Here is an 18,263-nt window from a genome sequence, read left to right as displayed (position 1 = left end):
TGGTTAGATATAGTGAACCACAATAGAGGAAGAATGTGGCATTTGGAGATGGGGCATACAGATGAGATATGTTTGTATTTGTGTACAGTTATTCTTCTGTCACTCTGCAGTTTGTTTTTGTTTCAGAAAATTACAGAATTTCTGTAATTTTCAAGAACATCTGAGGCGCTGGCGAATTTTGTGGCAACCACACATGATGTTTGTGTACAAGTTGTGAATTTTACATCAGTGTATAGCATGATGTGTGTATATTTGATTCAGTGTTGCGGATTTTGCCCTTTAAACCCTTCTTGTCAAATTTTTGAAAAGGAAAAAAAAGTAACGGTTTATGGGTTGAAAATAAACAGGTAACTGTTTTGCTTTGGCCTAAACGTAGGTTGTTGACCTCCTTTTTGTGCCCTAGAGCCACCGTTCAAGGCTAGGTCGTTGTTGTGGAATATTCCAATCAGAGGGGTGGGCAAGGTGCTCCTGTTTTCTGTTGACGATTTGGAGTGTATATGCTATGATATATGAGTTGGTAAATAAATGCATTAAAAAATGAAAATGATCAAATATTTTGCTGCCATTCAATAGTTTTTTGGGATGTTTTTTTTTTTTTTTCAACCAGTGATAAACCAGACAAGAGGGCCCTGATGAGGCCTGAAACAGAATCAAGATTTGGAGATATCAAAATTAATAACAAACACCCGTTAAAAAGAAGCTATAAGGCAAGAATTGAGAGCAACGATATCCTAATGATAATAAATGGAAGTCGCAGGACGATACTTTTAATACTTCCCCTCGTGGATGTACCAGTATTCTTTTTTAGAACGTTTTCGTCCTAGATTATCTGATAGCGTGTTTTGTAGCCTGATTGAATTGCGCTTACAGCAGCCGCCCCGTAACCGGTCAGTCGGTGCGGGAGGGGCCATTACAGCTCCGGACAGCTGGAGTTTGCGTTATACAGTCTACGTGTTTTGCACAGCCCTACATGTATATATAAACAGGCCTTCATTGTTTGACCTATGTGTTTACAAATCTGACACAACTGCTAGGTCGTTGAACTGTCAGTATAACCGGCAGTAACCGGTCGAGGCTTGTAGGGTCTTATAGTGGAATGTACCACTTGACTACTTAAGTGGGGAAGACATCTCGTGTTGTTTCAGTCTATGTAATGGTTTTCGGGGACGATCCTGGAGTCGAAAACGAAATAGGATGTTGTCGTTCAGATATTGAGGCCTTGTGGCATTAGGAGTTGACCTAGGATTAAAAGGTTGTGGGTTCAAATCCCGAGCTGGTTCAGGTGAAAATAACCTCCTTGCTTCGGTTAGGGACGTTCCGTCGGATGGGGGGTAAAGCCAGAGGTCCCGCCGTGTTTGAGGAGAGCCACACCCCAAGTACTTTAAAGAACCCACCACACTTTAGGTATCAAAAAGAGTAGATGTCCTTCCCGGTGTGAACGTGTTACTTTGTGAAAAAATATCAAACGTTATATCTGCAATTTCCAACAGAGAGTATTGGACTTAGGGACTGTACGATAAATTTCGACCAATCATTGCCAGGGATTTTACGATAATTCAATACCCAAAATTTTGACCAATCATTGACAAGGAATTAATCAAGGTACGTTTGATCCAATGCTCCATACTCTACGCGTAGTTTGCAATTCTTAATGGTAGTTCACGATAATAGGTTGTACGAACACAGATTTTAGAACTTTGAAGCTACCCATTCTGTTTCCCCCCTTTGGATTTTCAAATTTCCCGCCCCGTCCGCAGGTTGTGCACAAATTGCCGTGACGTCACCAGTTCGTGCCAAGATGGCGGTGCACCACCGGCAGACGAGCGCTTCTGCCAAGAAGAAAGTGCAGGTATTTCGCTAAAATCATCAATTTTATGCAAATATTTTCCTTCCAGGGCATTATTAAAAGATCGCAGCATCGTTAGATATCGTTTCTGAACGCTTGTCTGTTCGGAAGTGTGAAGAATTCGACCATATTTTGGTCTGTTGTTTTCGCGCCATTTCGAATTTTTGTTTCCGAACGTTTGTTTCCGAACTGTTGTGTTATTTATGACGAATCGTCCGTCGTGTTTACAGATATTTTAACCCTCATACAAGTAAAAACACATCCTACTCTTTCCTCTTATGGTACAGAGCAGTCTATTGTCTGGATATTTGCCATACGTAATGCGGCAAATCCGTAGCGAATCGAAAATTATGTTGTTTCTATAAAAGTGGGAGGGGTCTGGTATGTATTTATTGGTTTGTCTGTGCGCTGTGTGTGTATGTGGGTTTGTATGTGTGTGTGTCTGTCTGCCTGTATGTTTGTTTCTGCAATCCCCATGTATTACATCGTTGCTAAATATGTGTGCATTTGCTGCTGCAGTATGTCAGCGAAGACAAGCCAGAGAGAGATGGGTAATGGCCATGGGGTGAAGTCTGACATTGTTTTACCAAACAAGTGGTATGACGAAAATTCACAAAGCAGTATGGGCCAGGGGGTGAAGTCTGCCATCTCTGGTTGCCTTGTTTTAATACATACTCGTTTTCAGATAACTATTATAACTGCCGATTCCTTTTGTTCTCTTTGGTCAACGTTGCATCGGAGTAACAGCCGTTGCATAAGATATGTCTTCGGACACAACTAAATGAACCTATATGCGAGATATTAACTTTAGATGCGCAAACTTGACCTCAAACGCAAGCTGTTGCTTACATTCCAGCGACGTAATTGTTGAATATGGGTAAAGGGTGAAGTCTGCTGTCTCTATTCCCAGGTATCGTACATAATCCGAGATGAAGTGGAGAAGTACAACAGATCTGGGGTCAACGCCCTGCAGGTCGACTTCCTACAGAAGCGCCTGTTCACCTCCGGCAGGGACTCCATCATCCGCATCTGGAACATCAACAACTTATCCAGCAAGGTAACAGTCCTGCACTCACGCACACAGGCAGTCATGCACACACACACACACACACACACATGTCCAGTAGGAACTCCATCATTCACATCTGCAACATTAACAACCTCTCCAGCAAGGTAACTAACAAATGTGCGCACGCACTCACACACATGTACACACACACACACACACACATACACATGCATGCATATGCACACACACGCACGGATAGGAGGGACATCATAGGCATCTGGAACGTCAACAACCTGTCATCCAAGTAACTCTCAGTCTCACAGTCACACACAGGCAGGCAGACAGGCACACACACACACACATACGCGCACAGCCGGCAGGGACTTGATCATACGCATTCGGAATGTCAACAACCTGTCATCCAATTAACTCTCACACACAGTCAGGCATGCACACACACACACACATACGCACACAGCCGGCAGGGACTTGATCATACGCATTTGGAATGTCAACAACCTGTCATCCAAGGTAACTAACTAACACGCATGCACGCCTGGTAGGGACTCAATCATACGCATCTGGAACGTCAACAACCTGTCATCAAAGTAATACTCGTGCACACATGTACGCACCGCATGCAAGCATGCACGTGGGCACACACATGCATGCATGCATGCACACAAACATTAGTTACATGTACATGCATGCACTTACTCACTCCATCATCCGTATCTGAACCAACAATTAGTTATATGTAGACCTCAGGACAGGTCATCAATCCAATATTAATGATATAACATACGGGCAACTACTACCACTCACTCGAGACTCACATTAAGATAAGTATGCAGCAAGCACCACACACTCACACGTTGGCTCTTACAGTAGTTTCCCTATCAATTATTTACCAGACTTTCTATTGCACAAGTTATTACATGTACTGTCACTTGACAGTCAGTTTGAACAGTATCTTTCTATTCCAGCATGATCCATACATCCAATCCATGGAGCATCACACAGACTGGGTTAACGACATCGTACTGTGCTGTAATGGACGCACATGTGAGTACCAGTCTTACAAAAGAATATAGCCAGGTTTGTATCCGAATATGTCTTGTTTAGCAGGTATAACTGCTCTTCAGCAGAACACATCAGCTTCGCAGGCACGTGACAAGCTGGTTGCATTGAAAAACCATTACTTCTATTCTAACCTTCAGTTCGCATATCTTTCCCCAGATGTTATTTGAAGCCATATAGGACGCTCTTATAGCTACTGTACTTAGTTTGCAAGTGTTTTGAAATTCTGTTCTTTTGATTTGCAAAGTGTATGTCTTGCATGAATAACTGTTTATCCCCCGCATCCATATATATACACATAATTCTTGCAATGTACAAGTACGGGTCTACATCCTGCTGTGTATAACACTTGTTGTGTTGTCTGTGCTTTTCCCCCAGTGATTTCAGCCTCGTCAGACACGACAGTGAAGGTGTGGAATGCACACAAGGGGTTTTGTATGTCCACACTCAGAACGCACAAGGTATGTAAGAACGACAGACTGACAGTCATTGATTTTTAGATGGGGAAATTATTTAGACTTTGTAGTGTTCTCTCATACCATTTGGACCAGATCTAAACTTGAATCATAACTAATTATGCAATCTGATGTTCATTTAAAGAGACTAAATTAGATTAATGAAAGACCTTCATTGTACATTCATGCCTCAAAGGGGCCTCAAACTAACAAACATATAACAAACTTATACAGGAAAGCAGTACCCAGAGTGGTTGCTAAACGTGGCTAATGGAATATCTCCAGTATTTTCTTTGATGTACATTTACATGTAAGAACATCAGATGACCATTGAGACAGGGCCTTATTTCTTGAATGTGAAAGAGGGCAAAATAGGTGCCTAAGCACCTTACAAGTTGCCCTCCCACCTTAGTGTCTTTTTTTTATTGAATTTTCAGACAGGTGGCCCATTCAATTCTGCCTGGCAAATTTATTTTCAATGAAGCTCAGACTACTTTTTACCTCCTTTAGTTACAGAAACCTTGAAGATGTTTACCCTGGATGTTAAGAGTTCTGAGTTTCTTATAGTTTTTATGTTTCTTCCCATGCAGGACTATGTGAAAGCCTTAGCCTACACCAGGGTTTAGTTCATGTTCAAGTATCTTCAATATTCTGCAGCTGAAGTTGCCTTAATAGAAAGAAGAAGAAGAAGTAGTGACAGATTGTAAAGCTTGTAGATGTGTGCACCAAAATAAACTGTTTTTCTTGTCTTAATATTGATTTCATGTTTCTTTTTTTCTGCAGGACTATGTAAAAGCCTTAGCCTATGCCAGGGACAAGGAACAGGTGGCCTCCGCTGGGCTGGACCGACAGATCTTCTTATGGGATGTCAACACTCTTACTGCACTAACTGCCTCCAATAACACAGTCACAAGTATGCAAATTATTCTTACTGCCTCCAATAACACAATCACAAGTATGCAGAGTACTCTTTGAGTACTCTTACTGCACTGACAGCCTACATTAGCACAGTCACAAGTATGCAAATTAACATACAAGTCAATTTTGGTCAAGATGTCACAGGTATGCAAGTAATGGTCTTTGAATATACATGTGTCAGACTGTTGACTTTGAAAGATTGCACGTTGATCAGAAATGTCTTTGAAGAAGATGAAGAATTTTACAATCCTCTGTACAGTCTTCATACTTGGTTGACTTGTATGTAACAGGTACAGTTGTGATCTTTGTGTGAAACTTGACAGGTTTTTTTTTCCTTCGACAGCTTCTTCTCTGACCGGAAACAAAGACTCCATCTACAGTCTGGCCATGAACCACTACGGGACTATCATCATTTCTGGGTCTACAGAGAAGGTGAGAAACTCTTCAATAAACGGACTACCTTTTTCAGATATGTTGTAAGGAAGCCTAAAAAAAGGCTGAATAGTAAGTCAAATGTATGGCTTATTTTCTTTATGATTACATGTTAATCTTTACAGGTGCTAAGAGTGTGGGATCCTCGGACATGTGCAAAACTCATGAAGCTGAAGGGACACACCGACAACGTCAAGGCCTTACTGGTCAACAGAGACGGCACGCAGGTAGGACTTTTAGTTTACATGTAACTGTAGTAGTATCCAGTATCTGATTATACTGCTGCATGGATCCACGACGTGGGTGGGCAGCAGTCGGCCAGTCTGCACACCATGTTTACAAGTAGCTCTGTCCAGGGGGTTCAAATTGGTTATGCCACACACCTTAATATCATTCTTGACATACTCCATCCAAGATTTTCTTGGTCTACCATCCTCGGTCTAGACACTGTTAAAGAACCCAACACACTTATCAAGAAGTGTAGGAGGATTTAGCAAATTTCTTCGGGACATTACAGGCTCACGCATTTTCTCCCTTCTCTGACCGGTGACCAAAGAAGAAATAAAGCTGACTTGAAAAAGCATTACATGACACCATTGGACACCTAGTACAACAACATCGAACCTTTACATTATGGATAAAAGTGAACTTGCATATTTCATTTTTGTGCTGTTAGCAATCGTCCCAATCTTCTAACTGTATTTTAAAGAAATAAGGATGGTCAAACATTTCCTTGTATCAAGTTCTTACACCATTTTTTTGTCCAGTGTTTATCCGGCAGTTCTGACGGCACCATCCGGCTGTGGTCCATCGGGCAGCAGCGTTGCATAGCAACCTACCGTGTCCATGACGACGGGGTGTGGGCCCTGCAGGCCAACGAAGCGTTCAGCACGTTCTATTCCGGTGGGAGGGACAGAAGAGTGTACCAGGTCGACATGAGAAACCCTGAGAACAGATTTCTACTGTGCGAAGAGAAGGGACCAATCGTAAAGGTGCGTTGATGAAGGTTAGACATCCAGGTGATAAGAAGAGCACAGTTACTCAAGCAACTGGATAGATTTTTGACACAATAAGACGTTTCTGACAGCATCCACTACCTTTCTTTAGTGACACTGCGACACCAGTGACACTAGTGAATGCGGTAGTGGATGCTGTCAGAAACACCTAAAAGTTTTAAAGATAAATCTAGTTCCTCGAGTATATATCTAATTGAGAATTGTTAAGGTAGCTTTGCCAATTGCAAGTTATGTTTTCAGATTAATGTGTTTGTGTGTTTGTGAGCAGCATAACTCAAGGAGCAACATGTATTAACTGATTGGATAGTTCAATTTTGGGCCCATGACTAGCACATCGTGGTACTGCAGCAGAACTTTGTAATCTTTTGTGCTCAACATGCAATGGTCAAGTGCCAGGTAGCTCTTGTGCTCAGGATGAAATGGTATACATGTAGGTTTGGCCTACTGGCAACTAGTTTTGAAGCTTAGAGTGTATTGTTGTTGGAGACATACATGAAGGAAGAGTATTACTCAAGAAGCAATGAGTGTATTTTCATGAAAGTTTTAGTGAAATTCATCATTGAATGTTTATCCCTCGCAGCTGTTGCTGACACAAGACAACTCCCATATTTGGGCGGCGACCACCCAGTCCAGCGTCAACTGCTGGCCGATCTCTAACCAGCCCGCGAGAGTGTCCGGAGATTACGACAACGAAAACCCTGTTCCTGTCTATACACAGCCAGAGGGAACAGTCAAAGGTACGCTTGCTATACATGTTCTGTCTCTTAGCTTATTTGTATATTCACAAGAAAAAGTTCCATTTTACTTTGTTTAACTGTTTATCTTAGATGACAAGGGCCTGAGGTACAATGTGAAATTATTTACCTGTTTGAATCGAAATGGAGAACATGTGGTCCTGATTTTGGCCGTTTGCACCTTGTCTTCTACCTTAAACAGAACAAGTACATACTATGTGCAGTTACAGTTACTGTTACAGCTGCAGGGGTTTTTCTAGAAAAATTGAATCAGAGGGAGTACACACAGGCAAGGGATTGAATTCTATGTGTCTATGGGAGAATCGATTGCTGAGTGAAGGCTGTATGCTGGATATTTAGCTAAAATCTGAATTGGACAAGGGGGCACTGGGCTGAAACAAGAGGGTGCAGCGCCCCTCCTATCTGATTTAGATGAACCCCTGGTTACAGTATCAATGCTAAGAATATTAGGGATATTTACAGGCTCATAAAAATGTAAATAGATAAATGAATACCTTTTCTCCTGTCACTCAATGAAAGCTGTACAGTTTTTACAGTTGATATGACTGCACACCAGCTCCATATTATATATAATCTTTGGAAACTTTTGACATGTAAAAAAAATGTTAATTTTTCCCCCAGGTGGCCCCAGCATTACCCAGTATTACATCCTAAATGACAAGAGACACATCCTGTCCAGGGACACCAACGGACATGTGGTGCTCTGGGATGTGCTCAAGGTACGACAGTCAGTGGACATTACCATGTAGCCGGGCTTGAAGTACCCATCTGCCACCTTCAAGTTATAGAAATGTACTAATAACTTTATATGAAAGAAGCTGTCACGCCTTGACCTTTGCACTTCACAGTCTAGGCATTGTTTAAAGCTATCTAACAATGTGATAGAGATTTTTAAAGCCTCAATTCAGATACTAGTATAGCATTTGATCTGTTTCTAAAACTCTTTGTGACAGCTTTTGTCTGTACAAGCTGTCCATTTCATCTTGTGATATTGAAGGTTATGTTTTCGGGTCTGTCCATGACCACTATACCTTAAGAATGGGTGGATTGTCTTGATATTTGGTAAGTGGGTAGGTTATGGTAAGACCTCAAAAGGATTACAATGCAGATCTTGGGCCCCTAGTGACTAGTTATAGTACTACAGCAGAATTTCCGGTCTTGATATTTTACTACAAAATGATAACAACACTGACTCTTGCCTCTGTGATCCAGGCATGTAAGGTTGAAGATCTTGACTTTAAGTGTTGAGTGTTTGATCTGTGTGATCTGTGTTTATGATCCAGGCATGTAATGTTGAGGATCTGAAGTTTAAGTGTTGAGTGTTAAATCTGTGTGATCTGTGTTTATGATCCAGGCATGTAAGGTTGAGGATCTGAGGTTTAAGTGTTGAGTGTTTGATCTGTGTGATCTGTGTTTATGATCCAGGCATGTAAGGTTGAGGATCTGGTGTTTAAGTGTCAAGTGTTTGATCTGTGTGATCTGTGTTTATGATCCAGGCATGTAAGGTTGAGGATCTGGTGTTTAAATGTTGAGTGTTTGATCTGTGTGATCTGTGTTTATGATCCAGGCATGTAAGGTTGAGGATCTGGTGTTTAAGTCTTGAGTGTTTGATCTGTGTGATTTGTGTTTATGATCCAGGCATGTAAGGTTGAGGATCTGGTGTTTAAATGTCGAGTGTTTGATCTGTGTGATCTGTGTTTATGATCCAGGCATGTAAGGTTGAGAATCTGGTGTTTAAGTGTTGAGTGTTTGATCTGTGTGATCTGTGTTTATGATCCAGGCATGTAAGGTTAAGGATCTGAAGTTTAAGTGTTGAGTGTTTGATCTGTGTGATCTGTGTTTATGATCCAGGCATGTAAGATTGAGGATCTGGTGTTTAAGTGTTGAGTGTTTGATCTGTGTGATCTGTGTTTATGATCCAGGCATGTAAGGTTGAGGATCTGGTGTTTCAGTCTTGAGTGTTTGATCTGTGTGATCTGTGTTTATGATCCAGGCATGTAAGGTTGAGGATCTGAGGTTTAAGTGTTGAGTGTTTGATCTGTGTGATCTGTGTTCATGATCCAGGCATGTAAGGTTGAGGATCTGGTGTTTCAGTCTTGAGTGTTTGATCTGTGTGATCTGTGTTCATGATCCAGGCATGTAAGGTTGAGGATCTGTAGTTTAAGTCTTGAGTGTTTGATCTGTGTGATCTGTGTTCATGATCCAGGCATGTAAGGTTGAGGATCTGTAGTTTAAGTCTTGAGTGTTTGATCTGTGTGATCTGTGTTTATGATCCAGGCATGTAAGGTTGAGGATCTGTAGTTTAAGTCTTGAGTGTTTGATCTGTGTGATCTGTGTTTATGATCCAGGCATGTAAGGTTGAGGATCTGATGTTTAAGTGTTGAGTGTTTGATCTGTGTGATCTGTGTTTATGATCCAGGCATGTAAGGTCGAGAATCTGGTGTTTAAGTCTTGAGTGTTTGATCTGTGTGATCTGTGTTTATGATCCAGGCATGTAAGATTGAGGATCTGAAGTTTAAGTGTTGAGTGTTTGATCTGTGTGATCTGTGTTTATGATCCAGGCATGTAAGGTTGAGGATCTGGTGTTTAAGTCTTGAGTGTTTGATCTGTGTGATCTGTGTTTATGATCCAGGCATGTAAGGTCGAGAATCTGGTGTTTAAGTCTTGAGTGTTTGATCTGTGTGATCTGTGTTTATGATCCAGGCATGTAAGGTTGAGGATCTGAGGTTTAAGTGTTGAGTGTTTGATCTGTGTGATCTGTGTTTATGATCCAGGCATGTAAGGTTGAGGATCTGGTGTTTAAGTCTTGAGTGTTTGATCTGTGTGATCTGTGTTTATGATCCAGGCATGTAAGGTTGAGGATCTGGTGTTTAAGTGTTGAGTGTTTGATGTGTGTGATCTGTGTTTATGATCCAGGCATGTAAGGTTGAGGATCTGGGCAAAGCTGATCTGGAAGAGGAGATCAAGGCCAGATCTAAGATGGTCTACGTCCCCAACTGGTTCTCTGTGGATCTCAAGACAGGGGTAGGTCCTTATTATAAGCGTTGAGTATTCTAAATGAGATATGCTAGATAGTACTCTGCCATTATGACGCATTGTACTTCAGATTACATTATTGTCAAAGTATGGTATCGTTTTACAGAGCAAATGGTGTGGCAAAATTTTATACACGTTTGTGCCACTTTTAATTCATGTATGTGAGGAGCCTAGAATTCTGCACTTCTAAAGCCTCATGCTAGGGGGCTCTTTTAACAAAATGTAGAAAAAAAATATTGAAATCCATAATATAAACCAATATTAGTGCTGCAACATTGAGCATGCTTAGTGATTGATTCTCTGTGTGTTCTTCACCTTTTACCAAACTAGGGATCCCGAAGGGTTAATTTTGTTTTACAATGCCCATTATGTTTTCCATTAATTCAAACAAGTCGAAGCTTTTTGTGTTGATCATGATCCCATGTCCTCCCCAGATGCTGTGTATCCACCTGGACGAGTCCGACTGTTTCGCTGCCTGGGTTTCGGCGAAGGACGTCGGCTTTGGGAGCAACGACGGCTCCGATCCGAAATGTAGGTGGAAACACCAGTAACACTATCTGATCCTGTGTATGCCTAATACGGCCCTTTCTGTGGTTATACGTATAAGATGGACAAACCTTCTGCCTCGTATGATGGAACAATCCCTATTGTTAAAGCAGAAGCCAAAAGGTAATGGTAAAGCTGTCAGCCTTAACTGAGATGAAGCATCCTGCTTTTCAAGTCACTAGTATAGTTGTAGTGCCATGTGTGTTTGCTATAGCTCATGTTTTCAGTCAAGCACATGGTGTAAAATGTAACACAGAGGAAGTCAGACCTAAAACATCTTCAGAATGAAGCACAGAAATAAATTCAGAAGCTCAAGTTGTGAAGGAATTTAGCTATTGTGTTTTGTGTTGCTTGATCTCTAAATTGTTTGATTTTTTCCTTGCAGTAAATTTTGGAGGCCTCCTACTCCAGGCCTTGTTGGAACACTGGCCCAAAACTCACACCCTGGAGGAGGAGGACCACTCCAACAATACAGGTAAGGTACACTGCAGCGTTCCCGCCAGCCCATGTTCATGAGTGCGTCCACCAAAAATAAAACATTGGCAAGTGTTCGGCGGTCGCAATTTAGGGGGGTCCGGGGGAATTTTCCCGCTTGGATCTTCAAGCGTCCAGAAACGCAAGCGGTTGTTCTAAGATTCTAGTTCCACTGGTGACAGAAATTAGCCTCCCTTCAAAATTTTGTTTGGAAGCACTCAGCCCAACTGAGTGCGTCTTTTCCAAAAAAAGTGTGTCCAAAGACGCACTGAGGTATGCCTAGCGGGAACGGTAATGTACAGTCTAAAATAGTGTCGCCATGTTGGCGTAAGGGCAAGGTGTTCGGCCCACTACTCAGAGGTCCTGGGTTCGAATCCCCTGACATGCCACCGATGCTGTGCCTTTAGGAGAGGCTTTTTGCATGACTTTTCTCTCTCCATCCAGGTGTAAAAATGGGTACCTGACTTCGGTTGGGGAGGTAATAGAAGGAGAGGGATGGGCTCCATCTTCCAATATCCTGCTATAGGCTATGGGTCCTGGACTACCTTTACCTTTTATTTACCTTTTTACAGTCTCAAAAAGTATAGACTATCAAATTGAATACAAAGTTAGGTGTTGCACCAACTTTCAAAGATCTAGAGAGGATAAATGTGATGTTTTTTTTATTGAAGTGTTAGTAATAAAAGGTAATAAGTATATAATTATGATTTAAACTTTACTCACAGCTGCACTGAATGGAAATGCGGACGCCACTGACGTGACGGTGCGGGTAGGCGGGAGCGTAACCAAGGGTAACGGTTACTTCAGCGTACCCGGTCATACACCTGTCATCTTTAGCGAAGTCGGAGGGAGAACTCTTTTCAGGTCAGACTTAAAAATTTGTTGCTGTTACTATAGTTTTACAGTAACTGTATAAAGATCATTCAATTCAAAATTAAGTATTTGCAGGACTCAAAATATTTGTATCCTCTTCTGTAACAAATGCCTGCATTATTTCACATGATATTGCCTATTGTAATAGATATAGGATAGGATATAAGCAAAGGATATAATGACCCAACAATTGATTAATTCAATCATCCGTGAATTAAAAAGCTGTCAGCACAGGGCAAGTTGCAAACCGTGGGAGAGCTCAGAACTTTGAGGAAGTTATGTAAACAAGCGAGAACTTGACTTTGGGTTATATTTACATGTAGCATAGTATAGTAGACTTTTCAATTTCAAGTTAAGTATGATGGATGAATTGTGAAACATAAAACTGAGGCTGGCATTTTGCCTTGGAATATTGCTGACTAAGACTAGCTGTCCATAATTTTACGTGAATTCTTGAACTTTTTTTCTCAAAATTGTCAGATGGACATCGACATTTCAAACTCTGCTGAATACATTGTAACCATACCCAAAAGATTCACAGAACAAATATTTACACATTTCATTGTTCCATGAAAACAGTTTTTGCATGTTTTTTTGCGAGACTTCTGTTGTCTTTTTATTTTTTCTACACCACATTTATCTCCTGTTTCGGTCACTCACTCTCAGTGGCTGTAATTCTAGGTTGTTGTGTCGCGACGCCGGCGCCGAAACGGAGGGCATGCTTCTCAACGATACAGTTCCCGCCTGGGTCATCGATATCACTGTAGATGTGAGTTATCAAGTAACTTATTATTAAGTTATCATTAAGTTATCATTAAGTTATCAACACATACCTGAGTTATCGATATCACTGTAGATGTGAGTTGTAAGCTAATTGACTCGTTAACTTATTAACTAACTGGGTTATTGACATCACTGTAGATTAGTAAGTTGTCAACCTATTGCAGGGGTCGAATTGCAGCGTGCATATGCACTTTTGGAGCAATGTGTCTTATTTTTCGCCGGGTGCATATAGATCTTTGTGTAGGGTTTCGTACACAGAATGTACTATTGTACACTAGTATATTGCTCACATTTAATGTCAGAAATGATACTAAAAACCAATTTTGTACCATTCGTTGTGTATTTTGAAGTTAGCTATGGAATTTGGGTTCATCACAATTTTTAAAGCTTGAGACTGTGTTGCTGACATTCTACTTTTTTATGTTGTGCACCCAAAAATTTTCTGCGTACCTAAATTTTTAACTATTTCAGCTATTACCGACAATAAATTTCAAATTGACTGATCATTAACTTGGCTGTAGATGTGAGTCATTCACCTATTAACTTATCACTAACCCATTAACTACCTGCATAGGCTACCGACAGCACCGCACATGTGCGTTTTCTACCTATTGACATATTATTAACTTACGAACTACCCGACTGGGTTATCAGCTTCGTCCTATATGTGAGTACGGTTACAGTAGTCAACCTATTAACTTATATCAACCTAATAACTTATTACTAACTTATTAACTTAGGGCACTCTTAACTACAAGAAATTGGATCAAGTTTATTGATGCAAAGCTCTAAATAAATAGAGCTAACTCAGTGAAATATGGTAGATGTTTTTTTTCTTATCTATTGATGCATATTGAGAATTGCAGCCACATCAAGTTATTTTATACAAAAGAGAATTATGCAAAAGTTATATCTAACCTCCATTACCATTTATCCATCACTCTGAAGAACAGTGTGTTGAGAGATCTCTAGTGCAGCACCCCCCCCCCAGGTATGCACAGTTTAGATATACATGAGTGCATTATACTGGGGGACGTTGCATTGGATATGTTTTTCAGAATGGCAGATATATGTGACCTAGTGGATAAGTGGTAACGGAGGTTGAGAAGGTTTGTTGTTGTTTTGATAAACTTGTGTTTTTATTGTCCCACCAGAAAAACATGCCCAAGTTCCAGAAGATTCCGTTTTATCTGCAGCCTCATTCCACATCAGGAGCCAAGACACTCAAAAAGTAGGTACCAAATAGACAAACAAACACATCTTACATGTACATGGCTTACTTTCTTCACCTCAAGGGAGTGTGGTCCAAATGTACTGGTTTTGGCTTGTCTGCCTTGTGAGTGTCTGTTTTTTCCGTGATTCCCAATATACACAATGCAGCGTTGCCATACAGCCTCACTGCTGCTATTTTAGTATGAGAAATCTCATTACCTTGTTTTACCTTTTTTTAACATTGAGACAAGACTTTTTTTCCAATATCAAATACCTACAATGTGCCATTTGGTTTGTTGTTTCTTTCCTTTTATGTCCCCAAAAAGGTTGTTACACTCATGATCAGTAAGCATTGCCAAGTAGTAGTGGAAAACCTCAAGTCAGCCGTACACCATACCGTAACCGTACGTATTTGAGCCACCCCCAGACTAGTTTAGCCTTGTGTGTGGCTTTCTCAATGGTCAGAGCTCGTATGAGCACATGTACAGTCAAGATCAGCACACAGATTAATTATGAAAAGGAAAACATCGATTTTTTTGTTGTTCCCTGTTGCTGAATAGGAACAGACTATCGGCCAGTGACATGTTACAAGAGGTTCTTGTTGCCAAATAGTTTCAAATTGTTTAAGTTGTTTAATCTGTACATGTTTGTGTTTCACTAGGGACAGACTATCAGCCAGCGACATGCTGCAGGTTAGAAAAGTGATGGAACACGTTTACGAGAAGGTTCTCGGCGCAGACAACATCTCCCAGAACACTGCGTCATCAGGAGGGGAGAAACCAGAGCAGGAGAAGGAGGAGGACATCTCTTCACTCGCAGAGGAGAAAATAGAACTATTGTGTCAGGATCAGGTGAGGACGGGAAGAAAGGAAAGACGAATGAATGAGTAAATGAATGAACGAACGAACAAACGCAGGAAAAGGATGGAGGACATGTCTATACTCGCAGAGGAGAAAATAGAGCTGCTGTGTCAGGACCAGGTAGGGATGGGATGGGAAAAAGGAAGGAAGGAAGGAATTGATAGGGAAAAAAGGAAAGATTGGTTTGAGTTTGGTAGAGAGGCAGGAATGAGTGATTGGATTTGAAATAAGGAAGGCAAAAGATAGAAAGAGGAGAACATCACATCACTGGGTGAGGAGAAAAGATACAGAAATTGAATGGAGTTTGAAGGATGGAGACAAAAGGGAAGGAGGATGAGGAAGATTTTAAAAGAAGGAAAGGCCAGTGAAGACCACAAAGAAATTAGGGACTGGGAAAAGAATGAAGAGAGGATGGAGGAAAGATAGAATATGCATTTGAAGTTATTATAGGTGGATGGATAGATGGATGGATGAATGTTAATGAAAAAGGATGGACAGATTGAGAAAATGAAACTTTTAGGGGGAAAAAGAGAGTTGGTCAAGAGAGGAAGAATTGGAGTTGTAGTAGCAAGATCATAGCACAAAGAGTACTGTCATGATGATATCGTAACTCCTTACTTTTTTCCCTCTCAGGTTTTGGACCCCAACATGGACCTCCGTACTGTAAAACACTTTATCTGGAAGAGCGGAGGAGACCTCACATTACATTACAGACAAATCAAATAGTACAGTTCAGTTTCTTAGAGCTAGGGAAACTAATGTTGTGTTTCTGATTACAGTCCTGAAAAACTTAGGGTCAGTAGGTAGGGATTTTGTTTCGATTTTTTTTTTCCTCCAGATATCAGCCAAAGTGATCTGACAAATACAGGATCCGTTTCTATCCTCACCTACTATGCAGGGTGTTAATATAAATGAGAGGACATGAAGACAACATGTTTGAAAACAATTCTACGTTTTTTGATCACTTAGATCAGACATTTTATGTCCCTGACGCCAGTGGTTGACCACAAAAAAGGCTAGGGTCGGCATGTCGGGTAATCAGGAACACAACATTTTTTTCCTAGCTCCTAGTTCTGTCTTCAAGTCAGTATCTAGCATTCTTTAGAGAGAAGAGTTGACCAATAATTTATGCTAAGGCTACATTCAAAGCACTGGTAACAAAATAGGTTATGTGATCAACATCCAATCAGATTTTACCAAGCATTCTGTGATTGGTTAGATTGATGACCAATCAGAGGGAAGCAGTAACAACTTTTCAGAACTAGTTTTCTGTCTATGGCTGTGCCTATCACAAGTTAGACAAGAATAGTCTACTTGTTCAGCTTCTTGTATTATAAGGAAGAAACTTTATCAAAGTGAAGTGTAAAAAAAAGAAGAAAGTCGTCACTCTGTAATGAATATAAAGGTTGTCACACACCAAGTCAAGTTATCAGAAGTTAATACAAAGTGTTGTACAGTCTTAATGCTTTTTATCATTGTTACAAGGCCATACCAATTTGGTTTCTTGGTTCTTAGAAAATCAAGCAAGATTCAAGAAAAAAACAGAGGGCTGGGAGGAAAACCTGAATCTGGCTATTTTAAAAACTCCCTGAAACTGCTTGTACCAATTTATGCTATAGGATTTTCCCCTCTTGTTCAATTTTCATTTTGATCTACAGACTTAGCAAATTTTTGCTAACCAAATTAAATTGATGTGGCCTAAGGAAAAATATAGTTTACAACATTAAGTTCTTGTAGTTTTCATCAAAGTCTTTGATAATAACTTTTGTGCAACACAGATACAAACTAAGTAAATGATACAATATGTATATCCAGTAGAACTAATTTAAAAGAAGAAACATAACGATATACTGAAGACAACCTCTTGTACATGTATGTCTGACAGATAAAGCTCTGCATGGTGTATTTTTGTTGAAATATACTCCATAAAATCTAGTGTATAATGGTAAGAAATATGAAACTGGATACAAGAAGCTTTTGTTTGTTTTTATTCCCACCATGTGTATATTATTGGGTTTTGCAAATATGATAAATAAACAACGCACATAGAAAGACGATGTAGATGATTTCAACATGCAGAAAACTTATTAGCAAGACCTTGTCAAGTGTAAAAGAAATGTTGATGATTTATGGGATATCAAACTACATTGTAGATTTACCCTTTCTTTATACATTTAATGAAAGTTATAATAATAGATTAATAAATATATAAACATTTATTTGCTACATTTTATGACTTAAATATAAATGAGAAGATGCCAGAAACCCACACAGACATGAACGCAGCCACACAAAAACACACTGGCACATTTGGTCGCATACACAAAACATGACAACTCAAAACAATGCTTGATGTATATGAAGTAATAGCAGAATGTTGCATATTCACCTAGCTATGTGAAATCCCAATACTTTGTAGATATGACATTGCCCTGTATTGCATGTATACAAATGTTTAAATTTAGTTTCACTAACTACAAACAAAAGGCGTGTGAAAATTATGATAGTATGAGGAAACTACACTCCCTGGCGCAGTTTTGCGCCCTCCATGTGTTTTATTTGTTTCTATTTCCTTTCAGGTATGTGCTACCTGACTTGTCTATATCACGATACGGTCCAGGTATTACTTATGCCTAGCATCTACCAGGCTCCGCGGGAAACTTTTACCCCCTTTTCCACCAGACGACGATCATTGAGCGGCCAAAAGTGGATTTGTGTGACCCTTCCACGATTGGAATAGTAAGCATCTTGTAAAGGTATAATTCAAAGGACAACATATCCAAGAAAAAAGCTTCTTATTTACGAAATTTGTTGAGTGTGAAAGTTTCGGTCTCTGACCTGCAGCAGTCTCTCGTGAAAATGAGGTATAAATCATTTTGACAGAAAGCTAATATGAACAGCTAGAAGGAAACACAAAGGGTGACGGAAAACATGTTTATGTCTGCTCCAGCCAACTCGGAAGAGCGAG

The 18,263-nt window shown here is 40.3% G+C and overlaps 1 protein-coding gene across 4 annotated transcripts; it reads left to right on the top strand.

Moving 5' to 3' along the window:
• Positions 1 to 1,759: 1,759 nt before the first annotated feature.
• LOC136424149 (WD repeat-containing protein 48-like) lies at positions 1,760 to 17,514 on the top strand. Of its 4 annotated transcripts, XM_066412624.1 has the most exons (19): positions 1,760 to 1,849; positions 2,757 to 2,903; positions 3,842 to 3,920; positions 4,314 to 4,396; positions 5,174 to 5,303; positions 5,652 to 5,740; positions 5,866 to 5,967; positions 6,508 to 6,732; positions 7,337 to 7,493; positions 8,133 to 8,230; positions 10,428 to 10,535; positions 10,982 to 11,078; positions 11,479 to 11,568; positions 12,293 to 12,431; positions 13,107 to 13,209; positions 14,378 to 14,454; positions 15,097 to 15,267; positions 15,397 to 15,415; positions 15,929 to 17,514. In XM_066412624.1, exons 1-19 carry the CDS (start codon positions 1,799 to 1,801, stop codon positions 16,019 to 16,021), a joined length of 2,058 nt encoding a protein of 685 aa, XP_066268721.1. In that variant the 5' UTR covers positions 1,760 to 1,798; the 3' UTR covers positions 16,022 to 17,514. The 4 variants fall into 4 exon arrangements, with proteins under 4 accessions (XP_066268721.1, XP_066268722.1, XP_066268720.1 ...); XM_066412625.1 differs by lacking the exon at positions 15,397 to 15,415 and having other exon boundaries at positions 13,122 to 13,209; positions 15,097 to 15,286; XM_066412623.1 differs by lacking the exon at positions 15,397 to 15,415 and having other exon boundaries at positions 15,097 to 15,286.
• Positions 17,515 to 18,263: the final 749 nt, after the last annotated feature.

The sequence above is a fragment of the Branchiostoma lanceolatum genome, chromosome 18 (assembly GCF_035083965.1).
Source record: "Branchiostoma lanceolatum isolate klBraLanc5 chromosome 18, klBraLanc5.hap2, whole genome shotgun sequence".
Taxonomy (NCBI): Eukaryota; Metazoa; Chordata; class Leptocardii; order Amphioxiformes; family Branchiostomatidae; genus Branchiostoma; species Branchiostoma lanceolatum.
The sequence above is the reverse complement of the archived record's forward strand: the minus strand, read 5'-3'. Positions and strand labels throughout refer to the sequence as shown.

Excerpts from the sequence above, each read along its gene's own strand:
- LOC136424149 (XM_066412624.1), top strand. The coding sequence starts at position 1,799 with ATGGCGGTGCACCACCGGCAGACGAGCGCTTCTGCCAAGAAGAAAGTG. Across the intron at positions 2,904-3,841 it reads TCAACAACTTATCCAGCAAG|CATGATCCATACATCCAATC; the intron begins GTAACAGTCCTG and ends TTTCTATTCCAG. Across the intron at positions 12,432-13,106 it reads GGAGGGAGAACTCTTTTCAG|TGGCTGTAATTCTAGGTTGT; the intron begins GTCAGACTTAAA and ends ACTCACTCTCAG.